The 21,615-nt window shown below is 44.4% G+C and overlaps 1 protein-coding gene across 1 annotated transcript in view; it reads left to right on the top strand.

Annotated features, from left to right (window-relative positions):
• The window catches only part of LAMA1 (laminin subunit alpha 1), a 3,417,884-nt gene that overhangs the window by 3,167,561 nt on the left and 228,708 nt on the right, over positions 1–21,615 (top strand). Inside the window, exon 50 of the mRNA XM_044066516.1 lies at positions 676–788. Coding sequence (XP_043922451.1) covers positions 676–788 — 113 coding nt within the window. The remainder of the gene's footprint in view (positions 1–675; positions 789–21,615) is intronic.

The raw sequence follows: 21,615 nt of genomic DNA, 5'->3' as shown, positions 1-21,615 counted from the left end.
TTCAGCAAAGAAAGTTATATGCAGTGATTCATCTGACAGTTTTAATTCAACAGCCAGGTATAAACTGAATGTGATAAGAGTGTCTGGTTTCTAATTACTTGAAGTGCTTAGTATTAAAATAAAATAGAACTTGCATTATTGAATAATAGCAAAATAGTGGTGACTTATTTGACTGGTAAGATAGTAACTAGTTAACTAATATGTAATAGGAAAATGATACTGAAGACGGTATGCATTAAGACTGGTGTGAACACAGGATACGTACTTCTACGTCCTTAGAGATGCACTGCATGCAGTAATCACAAAGTAAACAAGATGAATGCTTTTTATTTCCAGTGAACACAATTTTGCATATTTCTAAGTACAAGAGACAAACTTTTAAGTAAATAACTGACTAAGTATAACATTTAAAAAACTAAACCTGCTTAGGAAAAGTGATTAGATGTTAAAATTGTACGCTGCAGAAGATATAAGGTGTGTTGATCTTCACAGTCCTTACAAAAGGTTTGTTTTCAAATATAGTGTGTATGTCTTATTGTATGCTTCATCAAATATGTTGGGATAATTTCCATTTTCATTGCAACTCTGTGCTGAAAATTTGTAGGTATATATCCAAAAGTTGAGGTCTGCTGATGTACAGAGCTGCAGAGTGTTTCATCTTTTTTTTTTTTCCAGGTTCAGTGTGCCACAGATGAAGGACCAGCTGTTTTGACTAATGCCTTTCAGTTTGGACTTGCCAAAAACAGCCACGTTATTCTGCCATTTGATGCAGCTGTTGTCAAAAGAAAGTATGTCTGCTTTCCCATCATCTTTAGTAGCAAACTGTGTTGCAAAAATATTAAAAAATCTGGAACGAGTTGTATAAGTTGCCTGCACTGTGTAACATAAATTAATAGTTGTAGTTTTAAGCGGAATCATTATCAAGTATGTTAATGGTTTACTGGAGAAAATGCAAATTTTGTACATGCACTACATGTGCAAAAATTTACTAAGCAAAGTTTTGCTTGTTTTATGTACTCATTCACAGTTGCCATATGCTAACTATGTAACTAGCCTGGTACAAGGGACTCTCAGGCCAGAAATGAGGCAATTAAGTATACATAAAAACATACACAGTCAAATTTGCACTGACAAAAAATGCATATAGTTGGACTTCTGGTTTTCATAAGATGCTGATTTACAAAAGAGATGAATTTGTATACATACAAGACAGAGTAAATTGGGTAGCTTTAATGACAGTACAGTATAGGTTTGCAGACCATGCTTAAAAAGGTCTGCAATCGTGTTATTTTAAGAAGGAAATTTGCAATGATTTAAGTAAGTATCATTAATTTAGGAGGAGATGAGAAGTTTTTGACTGTGTTGGCAGAGTTGGCACAGGTGATATGTATTATAGAAAACTTAGAAAGTGTGCAGAGGGAAAACAAAGATGAGGAAAGTGTTGGGGTAAGTTATTTTTTACTGTGCAGGTTTCATATGCCAGGCTGCATAGTTTCCATTGCAGTTTGAGTACACATTGTAGCACTTTAAAGTTTAAGTGCTATAATGTATTTTCCACCCCATCTTACCAGTATTATGTGGCGAGTTCTTAATAATAAAAAGCTTTGTAAACTTTTTGTTAAGGATACACCCACGTAGGTCTGCTGTATCCGTAGGTGATGCTACTGGGCAGTAGTATTGGAGAGCATCCACTATGTAGTGATGTATCCCTTCCATTGACATCACTCAGGGTGGGCAAATTTCAGTGAACATTTTGATGTCACAGTATTTTATGAAGGTGTTAATCTGAACCATTGTGTCGTGTAACAGGAACTGCTGGGAAGAAAATGCAGCACAGCACTGGAGGCACCACATGCCATGATGCATAAGGGAAGGGAAGAAAATGCAGCACAGCACTGGAGGCACCACATGCCGTGGTGCATAAGGGAAGGGAAGAAAATGCAGCATGGCACTGGAGGCACCACATGCCGTGGTGCATAAGGGAAGGGAAGAAAATGTAGCACAGCACTGGAGGCACCACATGCAGTGGTGCATAAGGGAAGGGAAGAAAATGCAGCATGGCACTGGAGGCACCACATGCCGTGGTGCATAAGGGAAGGGAAGAAAATGCAGCACAGCACTGGAGGCACCACATGCCGTGGTGCAGAAGGGAAGAAAATGCAGCATGGCACTGGAGGCACCACATGCCGTGGTGCATAAGGGAAGGGAAGAAAATGCTGGATGACACTGGAGGCACCACATGCCGTGGTGCATAAGGGAAGGGAAGAAAATGCAGCATGGCACTGGAGGCACCACATGCCATGATGCATAAGGGAAGGGAAGAAAATGCAGCACAGCACTGGAGGCACCACATGCCGTGGTGCATAAGGGAAGGGAAGAAAATGCAGCATGGCACTGGAGGCACCACATGCCGTGGTGCATAAGGGAAGGGAAGAAAATGCAGCACAGCACTGGAGGCACCACATGCTATGGTGCAGAAGGGAAGAAAATGCAGAATGACACTGGAGGCACCACATGCCGTGGTGCATAAGGGAAGGGAAGAACATGCTGGATGACACTGGAGGCACCACATGCCATGGTGCATAAGGGAAGAAAATGCAGCATGGCACTGGAGGCACCACATGCCGTGGTGCATAAGGGAAGGGAAGAAACGGCAGCACAGCACTGGAGGCACCACATGTTGTGGTGCATAAGGGAAGGGAAGAAAATGCAGTGTGGCACTGGAGGCACCACTTGCCATGGTGCATAAGGGAAGCACAAAACTGGGAAGGAGCACTTTGAATCAGGCCCTGTGGTGCAGAGGGATAAAACCCTAACTGTCCACTAGCTGAGTCATGTTCGAATAGTGCCTCACATGCTGGTGGGCCGAGCAGGAGATGATATAAGTGAGTGGCCAATGCTGGCTGGCCCATTCTTGGGGGAGGTAGGCAGTCTGAAAAACTACTGTTGCTTCATGAGATGTGCTGCTTACCTGGGAGGTTGTGCATATGCAGAAGTGCACATTCACCTCCTGAACTTAACAGTAACAGACTTCGTAAGTATACCATGAGGATGGGTCAGGGCATTAAAACTCCCCTGCAGGAGAACAGCTAATATCAAACTTTGTGATGCTCTGCCAGAGTCCTTGATCTCCTCACCAGCGCAGGACACTAGTGGGTTCAGACTGGCAGAGGCTGAGGTGGATGCTGTAGAGCCAGCTAACAAAACGAGCTGGTGACAGCTCATGGTAAGCCGCAGGGAGGAAAAAAAAACAGAAAGTATTAGGTAGTGATGTTTTCTTAAACTGGCATGAGACGTGTCCTCACTACTTATATAAATCCACATATGTAGGCATCTAAGTGAAACCCAAAAGTCTCAACACAGTATTCTTTGAAGTTAATGTCATGCTTTCATCTTAAAGACTGGCTGTATATTGCAGCTGGACTTCAATGAAAAAAAAATGAATTGCATGCATTTAAGACAGAGTAAATTGGGTGTTTCAGATGTCTCCACTCCGAAGGTCGATTCCAGCTGTGCAAATCCCACTTGTCGACATTCAGAATGTCAAATACCAGCATTACCGACTGCATAAACTTGCCCCCTTTCTGGACCCACACTAGTGCCTATTCCTGGGTCTGGAGCAGTAGGGAGTTTCCATGTTTTGTGTTGTGTTTGTGCATGTCAGTATTCAGCATGATGACTTTTGAGGAAAGGTTGTGGTGGTACGTACACTTGATTTTTGGAGTGTCGAGATTTTCTTAGTAAACTTTTTCAGGCATCTCTGTATCTAAAGGATCCTTTCATAGGCAGTTTGTTGCAGCAGATTCTTATGTCTGTTGCACATTTTGATCAGGGGAATCCTTACTGCTCCAGAGTCTTAGCAGATGTACATGGTAGGGATTAGTGGTGCAGTCTGATTCTTTAACCATTGGAATGTGTGCCTTCTAATCTGATTTTGACAGCTTTGTGAACATTCCCAGAACAGAGCTTGACCCCTCCTGTAGCCCAACATATCAGATGAGAAACGCAGATAAACAAAAGTGAGCAAGCAGTGCCATTTTTAGTTCTTTTTTGCTGCATCAGTCTTGTCTTTTCAGTGGTCCCACCCAGATGACTTTCTGAGCCATTTTTGCCATTTGCTGTGATGAGATTATGTATAGTTGTGAGTTTTTTTTTTTTTTTTTTTTTTTCGTTCAGATTTGTGTGAATTTCTGTCTTTTCTCCCCAGGCCTCCACTGAAAATGGATACAATTATCCAGTTAGACTTTCCTGGTAAACAAATGTCAATATAAACAAATAAGTAAATATAGTTTTTGAGGTCCTTCACACCCCTTGAAAACTTGAAACTAATAAGTGTGCCTATAGAAAACATGATCTGATATTGTTAATCCTCATTCATTCCTTACGCATGGGTATCGGTTATGAGCTCGGAACCAAGCCGGCCATTTTCCAAGCTCACGTCAGCTTCAAACTCTCGAGCTAAACTCTTACCCACAATCCCCCTCTCCCTGATACCTCAGATTGAGTTTGTAAGTCAAAGAAGGTAGAGGTTACCTCTGGTCAAATAACCTAAGAGAACTGGATGGTGAGATCCACTAGAAACCACAGAAGGGGGAAGGAGGGAGGGTCGTAATGACTGAATGAGGATCAACAATACAGATGGAACGTTATGGTAAGACATAACTTCTTTATCTGATATTGTTAATCCTCGTTCATTCCTTATGCATGGGACAGAGTCCCCAGCTATCTCTATTCCTGGGAGGCTCTCATGGAAGGACATTCCTGAGCACCATAGAACCGAAAGATGCTCTTCCCCTGGAGGTCAAATCCAATTTGTAATGATTGATGAAGGTATGAGGCGTAGCCCAAGTTGCTGCTGCACAGATGTCATGTAAAGAAGCTCTGGCATGGAAGGCAGCAGAAGTTGCCACAGACCTTGTTCAATGAGATTTCATGGTAGTAGGCAACGAGATATTACGTTGTGTATAAATAAAGGTCACACAGTCCTTCAGCCATCTAGCTAATGCGACCTTAGCAACAGCAGATCCTAATTTAGGTCCAGAAAAGGCCAAAAATGATTTACGAAAAGGTTTAGTCCTGTTTAAGTAAAAACGGATTTGCCTGTGTATATCTAGGGTATGTAGGCAATACTCTCCTCTGTTTGAATGATTGGGAAAGAAAACTGGCATTTCAATTGCATGATTAATGGACATTTCAGAGATCACTTTAGGCAGAAATGATGGATTAGATGGTAACTCTGTGGCAGAGGCTCAAAAGTGTATCCTTTCCCTGCTTTCTAAGAGGCCAGTAGAGCACGTTCCTGCAGAACAGATAGGCCAAGGTTTCTACTCCAGACATTTTCTTGTGCCCAGAAAAGAGGGCATCTGGCACCCCATCCTCGATCTATCCATTCTAAACACTTTCCTGGTGATCCCAAAAAATTCAAAAAACTTAAGATGACTGCCTAATTCAGGCAGACAGCCAGGAAAAGCTGCGCAAACAATTGGGCTTTGTAAAGTTCCTAGGGTACACAGTCAATTAAAAGAAATCCAAACAGTTGCCCATCTAAAGGATTATATTCCTGGGAGCAAGCCTGGACACAGCATCCCAGATGGCATTCCTTACACCAGAAAAGCAAATTTTCCTGACAGCCTACTTCTCTCAACTAGTCACCAGACTCCAGTTATCTGCAAGGAAGATCCTGCAAGCTCTGAGGTTCATGGCATTTTGCATACTACTCATTTCGTATGCCAGACTGCATATGAAGAAACTTCAGTGGTACCTAAAAAGCCTTTGGTGTCAACACTCTCAAGGCCTGGAGACTCTTATGCCTATAATTCCTTGCCTCAGAAAATATTTTCTTTGGTGGGCAACAGCATGCTCCCACAACAAGGGACCACCTTTGTCACCACCCCCCACCACCCAGACCCTCACCACAGATGCATCAGGTTACACTTGGGGTGCATACCTGGACGGCAGGTGCATACAGGGCAAATGGAGCCCGCAACAAATCCCTCTGCACATCATCCAAAAAGAGATGATGGCTGTCCAGCTTGCCTTGATAGCTTTCAAGCCCCTTCTCTCCCCAGGGGTTCTCCTGATCAAAACAGACAACACCACTGTGATGTGGTATATCAACAACCAGGGAGGGACTCACTCCTACCCTCTATGCAGGCTGGCCATGACCCTTTGGCACACAGTCTCTGCCATGCAACTGCACCTATTGGCACAATTCCTACCAGGTTCTCTCAATTCTCTGGCAGACCAGTTAAGCAGAAATCTTCTGGACCCACACGAATGGAAACTCAGCAGAAGAATCTTCACCCTAATAACTCAGAAATGGGGCACCCTGAAGGTCAACCTCTCTGCCTCTCACACCAACCACCAGCTCAGCAAATTCTGCACCAGGGAGCAGCACTGCATGGCTTGGAAAGTGGATGCCCTGCCCTTCCCCCTGGGTCAATCTCTCGGTCTATGCCTTTCATAGTTTCATAGTATAGTACTAGGCTATCTGCCCTGGGGCATTTGTAAGCCTAGCCATAGTGATGTGGCTTTGCCACCCCATGAAATGGTACAAACAATGTACAGAATAAATTTAGAATACTGTGCCTCTGTCTAGTAGTGACACAATGAAGGTCCCCTTATATAATAGAATTAGTTTACTGTGCCCCTGTCTAGCAGTGACACAGATGTGACCCCTGGGGTAAACTTACGATCTCCCATCCACTCATCAAGATTTCTCTTGAAGAGAATCAGTGAGGGGCTCTGCCTAATACGAACTGGGATCTTGTTCCAAAGCATGGGAAGCCTCTGGGTTATGAATCTATCCCTCCAGCATGTCCTATTCATACTTTTGCCGAGGTTTAAGTCTTTAGCTCTCGTGGTCCTGATGGATTTGGATTTTTTGAGATGGAGCATGTCCATCAGATCCTGATTGGACATGGCCTTGTACGTCAGGCAGAGATCACCTCTGAGCAGGCAGTATGCTACTGAATAGAGCTGAAGTTTCTTTAGTCTGGCAGAATAAGACATATGTTGGAGACCCTTGATCCTCTTGGTGAGGTACTTTTGTGGTCTCTCCAGCTGTTGCAAATGCCGGGTGAGGTACATACCAAATGGGGCATTGTACTCAATCATGGGTCTGATGAGGGAGGAATATAGGGGTACAATGACATCCTTGGATCTGGATGTGAATCCCTTCATGATGAGGTGTGCAAGGTAGAATGTTTTTCTAACCACTTTGGCAATGTGGGTGTCAAATGAGAGGTTGCTGTCGACTTGGGTCCCTAGGTCTCTGATTACTTTTTCCGTACTCAGTGGGTTGCTGTCTATGTGATAATTTGTGCATACTTTGTTTTTCCCAAAGGGGATGACTATACATTTTTTGGCATTTAGTTTAAGGCCGTGACTCCGGCACCAGTTGTCCGTTTCTGTGAGGCCTTTTTGTAGGATGTATGTGTCTGCTGGTGTATCGACTATGGCGCCTAGTTTGCAGTCATCTGCGAACTTTGTCAGCCACAGCCCTCCCATGTTTGCTTTAACATCTGAGAAATAAATGCCGAACAAGAGGGGTCCCAGGACAGATCCCTGTGGGACACCACTTGTGACTGGCTTTGAGTCTGACATTGCTCCAGTGATTTTAACTTTATGGGTTCTGTCCTTTAGCCAGTTTGCAACCCATCTAGTGACATAAGGGTTTACTTTTAAGCTGTTGAGCTTATCTATGATGCCTGAGTGGGGTATTGTGTCGAAGGACTTAGCCAAGTCCAGGTATGCTGTATGGACTGCTTTGCCCTCATCAATGGCTCTAGCGACTGCTTCGAAAAAGTCAGCCAGGTTTAAAAGGCAGGATCTGCCCTTTACAAAGCCGAACTGGGTGGGGTCAAGTGTCTGTAGGCCCCCTATGTCTCTGTTTATGAGTTCCATAATGATTCTTTCCATAGCTTTGCAGACCAGGCTGGTTAAGCTTATGGGGCGGTAGTTTCCAGGGTCTGTAGAGGCACCCCCTTGTGGAGTGGGACCACTGTTGCTGTACGCCAGTGTTCAGGTACATATCCTGAAGTAAGGCTAAGGTTAAATAGCATTTTTATGTGTGGGTTTAGCTCCTCTTGGAGTTCACATAACACGCAACCCGGGATACCGTCAGGTCCCATTGATGCTGTGTTTTTTGCTTTGTTTAGGGCGGTTCTCACTTGGACATCTGAGATGACAGGGAGATTACATTCGGCTGGGATAAGTATTTCTTCTTTTGGGGGTGAGGGAGGGGAGAAATTTGCACTGAACCTGTCAGCCAGAATGTTGGCAATATCTGTGGGCTCAGTGTATTTTTTGTTGTTGTGAACCAACTCTGAGCATATCTGAGGGTTTCCGCCCAGGTTTCTAACATAGCTGAAGAAGGCTTTGTGGTTATCTTTAGCGTCCTTAGCGATTTTTCTCTCAAAGTTGGCCTTGGATGTTTTTATGAGAGAATGTAGTTTTCTGCTAATGTTGATCAGAGATATCTTCCCTTCATGGGATTTTGCTCTGACGTGCAGTAGCTTCCTTCTTTTGTTACACAGTTTGTTTATGGCTGAGGTCCACCAGACAGGACGCTTACCTTTGGTGGAGAGGGACTTGGATTTATTTGGGATTGCATGATCCAGGCATTCTTGGAGATGTCCATAGAAAGCATTTGTGAAGGATTCGGCATTGTGGGATGTGGTATCCACTGGCACAGTGGGCTTAAAGGATACCATCTCAGTCTTAAGAAGAGTGAAGTCTGCTTTTGAGAAGTTTTTCACTGTGGTCTTTTGTGCTGGGGGTGGAGGTGGGATATGTATATCCAGGGTGATTAGTTTGTGGTCAGATCTCACTAGTGAGGGGTATACTTCCGGTGTGGAGCATTTTGTCCCCATGTTTGTGATGATCAGGTCTAGTATATTATCTCCCCTAGTGGGAGAGGTGACTAGTTGTTCCAGTGCATTTGAATTTATGAATTCCTGGAACCTTTGGGCTAGAGTATTAGGGCTAGAATAATGTACCCAATCTATGTTTGGGTAGTTGAAGTCTCCCAGTATGATGGTATTTTGTGATACATTCATATCCTCCAATGTCTTCAGGAAGGCTGAGTGGGGTTCTTGAGATTGGGAGGGTGGTCGCTAACATGCTACCAGTTGTATAGCAGTTTTGCCTATGGTTAGTTGCACCTGTATGGTCTCTGATGCTTCATGTGTTGCTACTAACCTGGAGGTGTGGGTGTCCTTGATGAATATGGACACTCACCCTCCCTTTGTGGTTCGGCCTGGGTTTTGGGGCCGAAAAGCATGATACGAAGTATAGCCTGGTAGCGCTGGGGTGCTCTCAGGAGCCTTGAACCAGGTTTCAGTTACTGCACAGACGTCGATGTTCTCCATGCTGAGGAGTGCATCAAGTGCCTGCATCTTGAGATTTAGACTTCTGGCGTTGAGCAGCATTACCTTTAGTTTTTTTCCATTTTTGTTTTCTAAGGAGGTGGGTTTGTCTTTTGAGCCTTGCCTAAAAAAGGCACTATGGGGGTGGCAAGAGCCTTAGCCAATATCCGGAAGCCCAGTGGTGACAGGTGTAAGCCATCCCTTGCGAAGCAGCTTGGCTTGTCCAACATGTCATCCCAGGCAGACAGACATTGGATCCCCTTAGAATGACACCAGTACTTGAGCCAATTATTAAAGCTGATCATCTTGTCTTTGTATTGTGGTATCATTCTTGGTGAGGGCAAGATGCTGCTCAGGGTCAGGTCATGCCAGCCTGGGCTACATAATCGGAGAGCTCCTCTATGTCTCTTTTCATGTAGTCCAGGGAGGTACGTCTCAGGTCATTCACACCAGCATGGACAATGACGGAGTCATATTTGTACTTGCTTTGGAGTGACTTGAGTGCGTGTGTTATGTGGGGGGTCCTAGCTCCCGATAGACAGCTCACAGTCACCCTCTCCTTGTTCAGCCTGGTCAGCGGGACATCAGTGTGTCTGACTATAGAGTCACCTATTACTAGTGTATCAGGCAAGGTGTTTGGCCTTAAGGGCTGTGATTGGTTGACGCACTGATTTATTGAAGTATGTGTTGCATGTGTTTTGTTTTGAGGTGGTGGATTTTTGGATGTCTGCTTTGGGAGCCTCTGTTGTTTTGGTAAGTTTTTTATTAGAGCCTCCGAGTATGTCTTTGTGTTTTTATGTGTTTGGTTTGCAGTTGTGGTAGGTCTATGTGGGACTGGGATTGTTGTGTGTGTGGTTACCATCTCCTCCTGTCTGGTCCTGCCAGCCCTGAGTTGTGAGAGTTCAGCCTTCAGTTTGGCTATATAGTTGCATCTCTCACATGTATTTGTGTTTGTTGGGAGGAGGAGAGGGTTGTCTGTGTACATGAGACAATTGTAGCATTGTCTCAAGATACCCAGATTGACCAGCTGAACTGGAGAGGACGCCAGTAATCTACCACTCGACATGCTAGAACAGTATAAGGGAGAGCTGTACCTTTAAGGGAAGTGGATATTTACAGGGGTGGTAAGTAGATGTAGTGCTTTACTTAGTACGAGAGTGCTTACTTAGTAGAGAAGTATTGAGAACAAGTGCTTGGCTTATAATATAGTGAGTAGTCTGATTATACTAAGAGTAGAGCTTCCTTAAGGGAAAATTTGAAGAGCAGACCTGGCGGAGCCAGAAGATGTTTAACCGGCACTGCGCTATGCGCACAACCGCGCAAAGCCGTGCAAACGCGGATTTTAAACAGTGAACTACAAAAGAGCTAGAAATGGTCCAAAACAACCAATTACTACAGCTTCTTATATAGGTTCATACTAGGCTAACTGCCTTTGCAAGCTATTTTAAGCCTAGCCAATTATCCCTTGTGAGACTCAAACCCTGTACCTTGTGTATGTAAGGCAAACACCTTAGCCATTAGACCACCCTCCCAACAACTCCCTCTTGTGCTGAGGTCACTTCCTACAGGGACAGGTAGGCTGCTCAAGGCTCCCCACTCCCACTGGTGAGCAAAGAAACTTCCTTCTATCCAAGTAAGGTAATGGACAACACAGGAACTACACCACAGCCCAGAATACAGCAATGCCTGTAAACTGGTCTAAACTAGCCGAGGAGAGGCGGGAAAACAAGGATTATTTTTTTGTTTTTTTGTTTTTTTGATAGAAACACACAGAAAATGCAGAAACAGTGATAAATCAGTTACACAGGCTAGCACACTTTAGTGGGCAGCCTCAACAGTTAAATTAAACAAACAAACAAGCTTTCGATCAAATTCGACTAAAATGTAACTTTAAGTGCAGAATTTAAAATAATGCAGCAAACAGTTAAAAAACAGTTCAAGCTAGTTCAGGGTAAGCTACAGAAGCTATTCCAAGTGAAAAAAAAGCAAAGATACTTAAATCCAGAAAGTAGTCGCTTTTCTGAGTTCCCTGCTGCTAGGACCACTCTGCAGGACCACGAGGAGCTTGTCTGAGCAGTATAGCCAGAAAAAACGCCCAGAGGCGGATTTTAAACAGTGAACTACAAAAGAGCTAGAAATAGTCCAAAACAACCAATTACTACAGCTTCTTGTACTGAGGTCACTTCCTACAGGGACAGGTAGGCTGCTCAAGGCTCCCCACTCCCACTGGTGAGCAAAGAAACTTCCTTCTATCCAAGTAAGGTAATGGACAACACAGGAACTACACCACAGCCCAGAATACAGCAATGCCTGTAAACTGGTCTAAACTAGTCGAGGAGAGGCGGGAAAACAAGGATTATTTTTTGTTTGTTTTTTTGATAGAAACACACAGAAAATGCAGAAACAGTGATAAATCAGTTACACAGGCTAGCACACTTTAGTGGGCAGCCTCAACAGTTAAATTAAACAAACAAACAAACAAACTTTCAATCAAATTTGACTAAAATGTAACTTTAAGTGCAGATTTTAAAATAATGCAGCAAACAGTTAAAAAACAGTTCAAGCTAGTTCAGGGTAAGCTACAGAAGCTATTCCAAGTGAAATAAAAGCAAAGATACTTAAATCCAGAAAGTAGTCGCGTTTCTGAGTTTCCTCCACTACTTCTCATCCCCAGGGTACTGCTCAAAATAAAGGAGGAAAAACCAAGGACAATTCTTATAGCTCCAGACTGGCCTCGCCAGCATTGGTACTCCTTGCTGTGCAGCCTGTCCCCACTGCCACTATGGCATCTTCTTCAGATTCCAACCCTCCTGACCCAGAGGGAAGGGGAATTCATGCATCCCCAATTCCATACACTCAATTTGGCAACTTGGCTTATTCCCTAACCCCTGATCAATCTGCCAACCTCAGTAAACAGGTTCTAGATGTTATACGTGAGGCCAGACACCCTAACACTAGAAAGTCTTATGCTGACAAATGGAAAATGTTCTGCACCTGGATTCAGGCTAAGGGAGCCAGTACGGCACAGCCCTCCCTCCCTCTCATCCTGGATTACTTAGCTGACCTACTACACAGTGGCCTCTTTCTCCTCTATAAAAATTCATGCCTCTGCTCATTTCCCCACTGAGCAGCCCCTTTTCTCACACCCATTAATCAAACAGTTCCTAAGAGGGGCTAGCAACTTGAGGCCACCCAGAAGAGCACCAACCCAGATTGGGACCTTAACTTTGTGTTGGAAAAGCTCACCCTGTCCCCTTTTAAACCAGCTTCTGCAGAGCTAAAATTTCTCTTCTGGAAGATAGCTTTCCTTCTGGCCATCACTTCACCCAGAAGGGTCTCCGAGCTGCAAGCGATCATGGCTGTGGAACCCTTCATCATCTTCCATGCTGACGGGGTATCCCTCAGAACCAACCCATCCTTCATGTCCAAGGTGGTGTCCATTGTGGCTCTCAACCAATCCATTCATTTGCCCATCTTATTTCCTAATCCCCAGAACAAGGGGGAAAGGATCCTGCACTCTCTAGATGTGCACAGACAGCTCAGATTCTATCTAGACAGGACTAAATCCTTCAGAAAGTCTGATCAATTGCTGAATAGCTTTGCTACAGGAGCAGAAGAAAAAACATCTCCAAACAAACCATTTCCAAATGGATAGCACACTGCATCCATTTCTGCTATAAACAACATGGAAAGCCTCCCCCCAAGGGGGGGGGGTCAGGACTCACTCCACCAGAGCAGCCTCCACCTCTACAGCTTACCTCAGAGGAGTCCCCACCAGGGACATCCTGGAGGCTGCCACCTGGACATCTGTTCACACTTTTACCAAACATTACCACCTGCCTCTCTTCTCCAACTCCAGGGCAGGGTTTGCCTCTGCAGTCTTGCAGGGCATCCTAGCCAGCCCCTAGTTTCCTTGACTGCCTCCACCCATTTCCTCAGCTTTGATAATCAACCAAAATGTGATGACTGCAGCAGTGAAACACGATGACCATAGTACAGTTGTGTACAGTTAACATAAATGTAGATGTTCGAGTGTATTCACTGTTGCAGTCGTGGTTTCCCTCCCTCCATCCCCTTTTCTTCTCTTTCCTTACAAGGGACATATTGGTATTTACTTTCTACTGGTGGGGTTCTTCCACCAGAACCTGGCTTCTACTTGGGGGCTCCTGACAGGTTAGGGTAAGAAAAACTGATGTAATGGGGACGGCTGCCTTACTTTATACTACTAATGACCTGACGTCAGTCCTGAAGCAACAGCAACCGACGCAGAAGTACTAAGCCTCTGGTATTCAGACCGGCCAAGGGCTACCCTGGCAGAGATAGCCCAAATGTGATGACTGCAGCAGTGAATGCACTCAAACATCTACATTTATGGTAAGTGTACACAACTGTACTTTCTTTCATCCACCTGTACTTATGTTAGTAGAAATTATTTTGCAAAACAGTGGGTCTTCTGCAGAAAGTAGTTTAAAGTTGGCCAGTTTAACAAAAAGAGGTTTTCAGGAAAAAGGGCAGTAAAGCTGGGGAGGTCGCAGAGCAGTGGCAAAGGGAATGTCAGGCACCACAGTGAGTGAGAAAGAAAATTCTGCTTCCTGTCTGTATAGATGCTGGCAGTTCTGTCTCCCCAAAAATCACCTTCCCCCTATTTTCATTCTTTGCTTCCCCCTTTCATCTCATATCTTTGTTGGGAGGCTTAGTTTAGGCTAACATAAAAAAATGGCTTCCTTGAGACCACTAATTATGAGCCCCATGACTAAATGATTTGTGTCTTCAGACAAGTTGCAGCAAAAGTTGAAACTTGCAGCTGCCCTATTAAAGCTTTTTTGTGGTAGTGGTGCCTTGAGTAGGTGTAATACTCAGACGTACCACAACCGGAAATTTAGCATGTATTCCACCTTACTTACATTTACAGTCTAGATGGTCTGAGGATCGTAGTCACAGCAATTACATAGTGTGTATTCTTCCAAATTGGCCTCGGTGGTGCAGTGGTTAGCATTGTTACCTCACAGCAAGAGGTTCTCCCATTCGATTCTCAGCTGAAGCGCCTTCTGTGTGGATTCCGCATGTCCTCCCTGTGGTCGAGTGATGTTAAAGACATGTCAGGTAGGTGCGTGCGTGAATGGGAGTGCCGCCTTTGAAGATCAATGCATCGGGCTGGCAACTCAGCACCATACAAATCCACTGCCAATCATTTAGTGGACGAGAGTTCCGCTGTGGCGACCCCTAACCGGGAAAAGCCGAACGACTTTTTAAACTTTTCTGAGGATCAGAGTTACAGTCCTTGGAATGTCCTTTAACAGGCACCCTGAGTATGTGGGTAGGTGAGATAATTTCCTTATGTTACAAAATAGAGATAAAACCCTTCCCTCACTTAATGGGAGTGCACATATTCCCCTCACATATCCCCCACAGATTACCCCGGGGATCATGTCAGTCGCCCTGCTAGACAGGGGTCCAGGGAAGTAAATAGTGTGGGAAGAAATAGCCAGGGAATTGTTATGGCTAGGCTTGTATAGGCCCTAGGGCTGATAGCCTAGTACCAACCTATGAACCTATGAACCTATAAAAGTTAGCACAGACAGTCTTGACTAATTTCCAGCAATGTAAGGTCATTGAGAGGGTTTTCCTGTAGAAAAAACAACTCTTATAATTTGGGCTGTTTCAGTCCCAAAAGAAAGATTTCCTGTGGAGTCCCATTCCCATGTTTGTTTAAGATGTACGGATTTCTAATAGTAGCCAAATTCAAAATACTAATGTTACAAGTATTTGTTGCAAGCATTGCTTCTACTGCTTTCACTCCAGGCTGTTCTAGTGACCTTATATGTAAGGGACACATATATATGCATATCCTAAACCATAAAGGCCACAGAAATACTAAAGAGCTAGACTAAAGCATTTTCAGAGCATTACCAGATGACTAGCACAAGTATTTGCTTATGTTAGTACCCAGGGAAACCGTATTTATACCTGAATGACTGTCTGAGTCAGGCCACACTGGGATAAAATAGTCTGTGTCAACGTTTTCTGTCTATTGCTTGAATGTCCTGAGGTTTTCATTGACCCTACAAACGTTACACAGTACCTCAGAGAGGTAAAAGTCTTCCTGGCAGTGTTGATGGACAAGGAACAGAGTCAGCTGTTGGTGCCACTGGTCAGAGCCTCACAATTGGGCTAGTTGTACTTCAGAGGGATACAGGCAGCAACAGCCTCGATGTCCCTGAAGATACTGGACATACATTAGGTTCCATTCTGATGGTACCCATGGCCAGGATGCACAAGGCAGATCCAAAATTCAGATTTAAATTAAGTGCCTGTAATCTGACTACTATTAGAAAAGCACAAAACGAGTAACATTCACAAACATAGTAACAGGAAATACAAATATTTAAAAAAGCATGATATAGCTGAGGCAGCCAACTCACAGAAACTAGTTCAAACAGGTAGATGTTGAGAATGTTTAAAACCATCGAGTTTTGGGGTCAGCCTGACTACTTTCGTTGGGGGTTGCAAAGACATGGCTGATAGTAAGCAAAAAATCGATTACCTGAAGAACATGTCCGAATCCTGATGATGGTAATCCAAAGCACGAACGGCAGAGCAGTCCCAAAGAAAAAACGAAGGCAGATGTCGGAGCAAATAAATCTAATGCAAACCAGGACTAAGCCTTTCATAAACAAGTTAATTCATCAAATCAAATTACTAAAAGCACACGGCATCCTTTTGTACCCCTCCCCAGTATCACATGATACATCACTGCCTTTATAAAAACTCTTAAAGCATCAGTACACGCTAAATGTTAAAACAAACTGAAACCATAAATTGAAAACATGACCACACACCACAAAACTCATAATACATAATAAACTGAACCACAATGATGCCTAAACCTTGTAATGCATTTAAAATCAAAAAACGGTAATTATAACATTAAATTAAAATAAAAATAAAAAAACTAAACTCAGTTTATACGACATAAGACTTGAGCCTTAATGTACTGGCTATAGACAGTCCCTCATTTAAGCCTGGATGGTTAGTACCATCCAATCTGAGCTGCCAACGCAGTTCTCTTTCCTCTAAAATGTCATTCCAAGGGCCCCCTCTAGTGTCTTGCAACACTTGTTCAAGTACAAAAAGCGAAAATAGTGGGCAGGGAACTCCTTGTGATGCTTGGCCAAAGCACTGCTGCAGTCCACCTTTCCAATGTCATGTTTGTGTTCGTGTATACGTTCCTTCATTTTTCTCTTAGTTTTGCCAACGTAAAAACATTGGCACAATTGACAGATAGCAGCATATACAACCGCACAACACTCACAATTACAAAAACTTCTGGACTTGATAAACATCCCTTTTTATACTAATGTGATCGTCCTCCAAATTGTCAGGGCAATACCTACAATGTCCATATTTGTATGTGCCTGCTTTCTTGTAGCTACAACCGTATTCGCTATATGTGGGGCCTTGTTTTAAAAAATTCTTAATGGTCTTCCCCCTACTAAACACCACATTTTCACTACATGTGGGGCCTTGTTCTAAAAAATTCTTAATGGTCTTCCCCCTCCTAAACACCACCTTGGAACCCTCGTCCAATTTTTCCTTGGTATCCCTAAAAAGAGAAAAAATAGGCCAGTTTTTAAACAAAATGTTTCTAATAAGGGGGGCTTGGTTACAATACTCAGTGACAAACACATGATTTTTCATAATAGAATCACATAACCCCTCTTTTTTTGCCACTGGAACTATGGTATAATTGGATGATATTAGTGGCACTATGTCCCCATTCATCCTTTTCCGTATAGTGTCTTCACAAATGGGGGTGACCAGAGTTTCAGGGTAACCCCTCTTGAATAGCATATCTTTAAGTTTTTCACATTCCATTACCAACTGAGAATGTGAAGACACCATTCTGCCCACCCTCACGAATTGACCTTTTACAATTCCCAGTTTTTGATGTAAGGGGTGGTTACTCCCAATGTGAAATAAGCTGTTACTATAAGTGGGTTTTCTATAGATGGTACTAACCCACTTCTCACTTTCATAGTCCTTGGAAATAGTGATAGTGACATCTAAGTAATGAATGTACTCATGATGGGCAGTGTGAGAAAACCTCAAAAAGGGGGTAGAAACATTAATAAATTCCATGAACCCTTCTATATCTGCCAAAGGCCTATCCCAAACGATAAAAATTGATTACCTGAAGAATCTGTCTAAATCCAGATGACATCCAGCAGTCCAAGGATTAAAGAGCACATAGTGCAAGCAGGCCAGTACCGGTCATGAAATTCTATGTGGAAAGCCTTTGGAAATGGCACAGTCACTCATTGAACCAAATAACTCCACAGTCACTCATTGAACCAAATACCTCCACAGTCACTCATTGAACCAAATACCTCCACAGTCGCTCATTGAACCAAATACGTCCACAGTCACTCATTGAACCAAATACCTCCACAGTCACTCATTGAACCAAATACTTCCACAGTCACTCATTGAACCAGATACCTCCACAGTCACTCATTGAACCAGATACCTCCACAGTCACTCATTGAACCAAATACCTCCACAGTCACTCATTGAACCAAATACCTCCACAGTCACTCACTGAACCAAATACTTCCACAGTCACTCATTGAACCAAATACTTCCACAGTCATTCATTGAACCAAATACTTCCACAGTCACTCATTGGACCAAATACTTCCACAGTCACTCATTGAACCAAATACTTCCCCTGTTTTCTTTCAAAAGGGTAGAATTCAGCTGGTGGTCCCAGCAAGTACTACGAAATTGCTGAGTGCCATTTGTGATGTCAGAGAGCACTCAGGCCTTAATCACAAATGCCTTGGAACTGGCTTGGGGTACCCATAATGACCATCTCAATGTCCATGGCACCTGGATCCATGTCCAGAAATTATATCAGCCTGAAAGAAATTATGATCCTTAGTCTACCTGTGTGAGCTTTCAGAACAGCTTCCCATCTGGCTTGATTTTAACCTCTGTGTTTCTGAAATATAGCCAGACAATCCACATTTGCTGTACTGACGAGATCAAAAAACTGTCAAAAACATTGCATGTCTGCAGCTAGTGGGGTTTGGCTTTATTGGCCTGAAGGTACCCGTAAATAATTAAAAAGTAAAAAAAACGTTTAGCATTCAAAAGCCTTGTAGCTGAAACACATTACACAGTGAAAACTCTAGATTGAATGGGTCAGTCTTGCAGATGTTCTTCGTGTTTCACTGTTGCAGTCATTACATTTGGGTAATCTGCTGGCAGGTTGCCCTCAGTCGGCCTGATTAACAAAGTCTTGGGTCCTGCGTCAGTTGCTGTCCCTTCTTCCATGACGGCAGGTCGTCAGGGGTATAAAACATGCAGCCAACACCGTTACATCAGTCCTTCTTGCCGCGCGGTGCCCAAAGCAGAAGCAGTTCGCAAGTGCCGGTCGGCCGACTCCTGAAATTTTTGTTTTCGAGTTTTAGAACCAAAGTCTTCAACTAAAAGCTAAGTACCCATTTGGGGAAACTTTTTCTTGTTCCTTACCGATGTCAGTAAAAGTTAATAATTGCATTACTTGTGGGAAGCAAATACCTCATAAGGATTTTCATTTGTACTGTATTCCTTGCCTAGGCCCTGACCATAACGTGTCTTGCTGTCGGTTTTGTGCTAAATTTAATCAACACACGATTAAACATCGGTATATTTTTGCTTCTAAATATTTTGGCTCAAGATTTAACTATCCAGAAATGTTGTCGGTTAGCAGTCCGACTACCGGAATACCTAAAAAACGCAAAGAAAAAGACAGAGACAGACCGTCGAGGTCCAAAACCAACGACGACGCTTCTCCTAAGCCAGTCTAAACCAAAGAAAAGCCAATCGCCGGTACTCAGTGAGGCGCTTTCGCAGCCCCTGATACCCGCTACTTCTGATTCGCAGGCCTCTACTGAGACCTATTCAGAGTCCGGTATGCAGCGAGATACTTCAATTATGGAACCCGCGGATGTCTCTATCTTAGATGGGTCTGGAGCAGCTGTGCAGGCACCTGCTTCTGAGGGTGTTTTCAGGCCTACAGATTTGTATATTAGACCGTCGCCATCTTCAAAACTAAGGTCAAAATCTAAATCTATGTGTAAAAAATCGACGCCTGGGCCACATGTGCAGGCCCCTATGCCTAAAAAACAAATGATCAGAATGGCTGAAGATTTAATTACTCTGATCAGGGGTAGCCAACCCCCTCCTTCTAAGAGGCCTAGGCAAGACATTGATGATGAATCTTCTGAACAGGATTCTATTTCTTCTGACTCTTCTAACGAACAGGATTTGTCTATTCCTACGTATGAGGACTCTGATGCAGAGGACTCCATTCCTTCTGCCTCTCCCCCTGAGGAGTTTTCTTTTGGGGAAACTTTACATGCCTTAAGGGAACATTTCCACTGGGAAAGTCAGGATTTCTTTGAATCTAAAAAGAGACGTGGGGATTTTTTTCTACTTCCTCAGTATAGGCCTTTGGCTATACCTCCTGTTGTAGACATTGTTGGTGATGTTTTTTCAGAATCTAGTATGACTCCTGATTCATTGCCTCTGGCTCCTTGTAAGCCAGAAAGATACTACAGGGTTCCTGACTCCCACAAATTCCTTTTCAAAAACCCTATTGCTGATCCTGAAACCATTTCTCAGGGTCCCAAGAGCATTAAGGCCGCTACTTCCAAAAATCCTACCCCTTCTGATAGAGATTCCAGGGCGCTGGACAGCTGGGGTAAGAAGGTTTACACATCTGCAACCTTGGCAATCAGGGCTTTAAACTGTCAAATCTGAAGTAGTTACTTCATTTGCTCTGCAACCTGTGGGTATCGGATCCGACCCGGCAGCTTTACTAGCTAAAAGATCCGAGCTCCTGGCTCCTCCCCTTACCCATAATCCCTTGCTACATGCTCCCTTTCCTCAGATCTCGTTTGCCACGGCTGAAAGAAGCTTCTAGTGAAGAGCTCCTAAGGCGTGGGTGAGAACTTTCCAGTTTATATTTCAAAAAGTCAGAGAAAAGTTGATTTTTAGGTAGTGTGTGAGTGATTTAGTTCTCAATCGTCGAGTGATAGCCTTAGTTTAAATTTTTTGTGGTAAAATTTAGCTTATTTTTTGTGTTTCCCTCCCCTTAGTGTGTGAGTGTGTTTAGTGTGATGGCTGAAGGGCCCAAAGCCGTTTTTTCTAAATGCACTGAGTGTGGCCATAAGCTTTCCCCAGCTGATGGCCACACTCAATGCGTTTTGTGTCTGGAGGTGGCCCACTTGTCCACCAGCTGCCAGATATGTGCAGCGTTCAACCCCCGGGCCATCAGGGATAGGAAGAACAAGTTGATCCTGGCGGGTTTGTTACCGCAGGACACTTCTTCTTTCTCTCCCTCTAAGGCACAGGCTGCTACTGCAGCCCCCATGCCCTTAGATCCCCCGACTCTGCCTGGGACTCAACCTCCCTCTTCTGTGCAGGGTTCAGGGGACTCTTCTGCCTCTACCAGAGAGAAGAGGCATAAAGAAAAGGAGAAACATAGAAGCCAAAAGAGGCGGGCTGAGACTCATCCCTCAGCCCCGCCATCTAAAGTTGCTAGTCCCTCTATGATGGCTTCCGGATCCTCACCCTCTCGGCTCTGTTCACCTTGATTCTCGCCGGAGGAGGAGGACCGATCTCCCTCGAGGTCATCGAGGCGGCCCTCCCGGCCCGCCTCGGCGACCTCTTCTAGATCTACAAGAAGCATGACCGACACGGACATGGATCGGATGATGCGTTGATTTTTGCAGACTCAGGTGCAGATGGGGGGTGCTCCTGCCTGCCCCCCCTGGGGGGGAGAGCAGCCCCTCTTTTTGCCCCGATAGCTCCTTCTCCAACCCGTTTTCGAGTTTCGGAGTCTTTGGATCTGGGCCCTTTCGGAACCTTGGAGTTGTCAGCGCTGATAATTCTGGTAACTTTGACGCCGACTGTACCCTCGAGTGTGTCATATCCTAGCTCTCGGTGCCGAGAGCCGAGCGTTGGATCCGTAGGAGTGGGTGTGTCTTCGGTGCCGTTCAGGTTGGAGCACACTTCCCTCTCGGATCCGACCACATCGGCTCTGACACCGATCCCTACTTCGGAGCAGAGGAGGCTGCTTTCGGAGCCTGGGGAGAACGGCTCGCCTTCGGCGTTTGAGGTAGTGGAGAGGGTTCTGTCGAGACCTTCCAGATCCCCGGTCCGGGCGACGGATCCTCCCGCCCCCCCCCCTATGCATTTG

This window comes from Protopterus annectens, chromosome 3.part1 (genome assembly GCF_019279795.1).
Source record: "Protopterus annectens isolate FY-2018-M chromosome 3.part1, PAN1.0, whole genome shotgun sequence".
Taxonomy (NCBI): domain Eukaryota; kingdom Metazoa; phylum Chordata; order Ceratodontiformes; family Protopteridae; genus Protopterus; species Protopterus annectens.
Note: the sequence above shows the minus strand (reverse complement) of the source record. Positions and strands in the feature narration are given on the sequence as shown.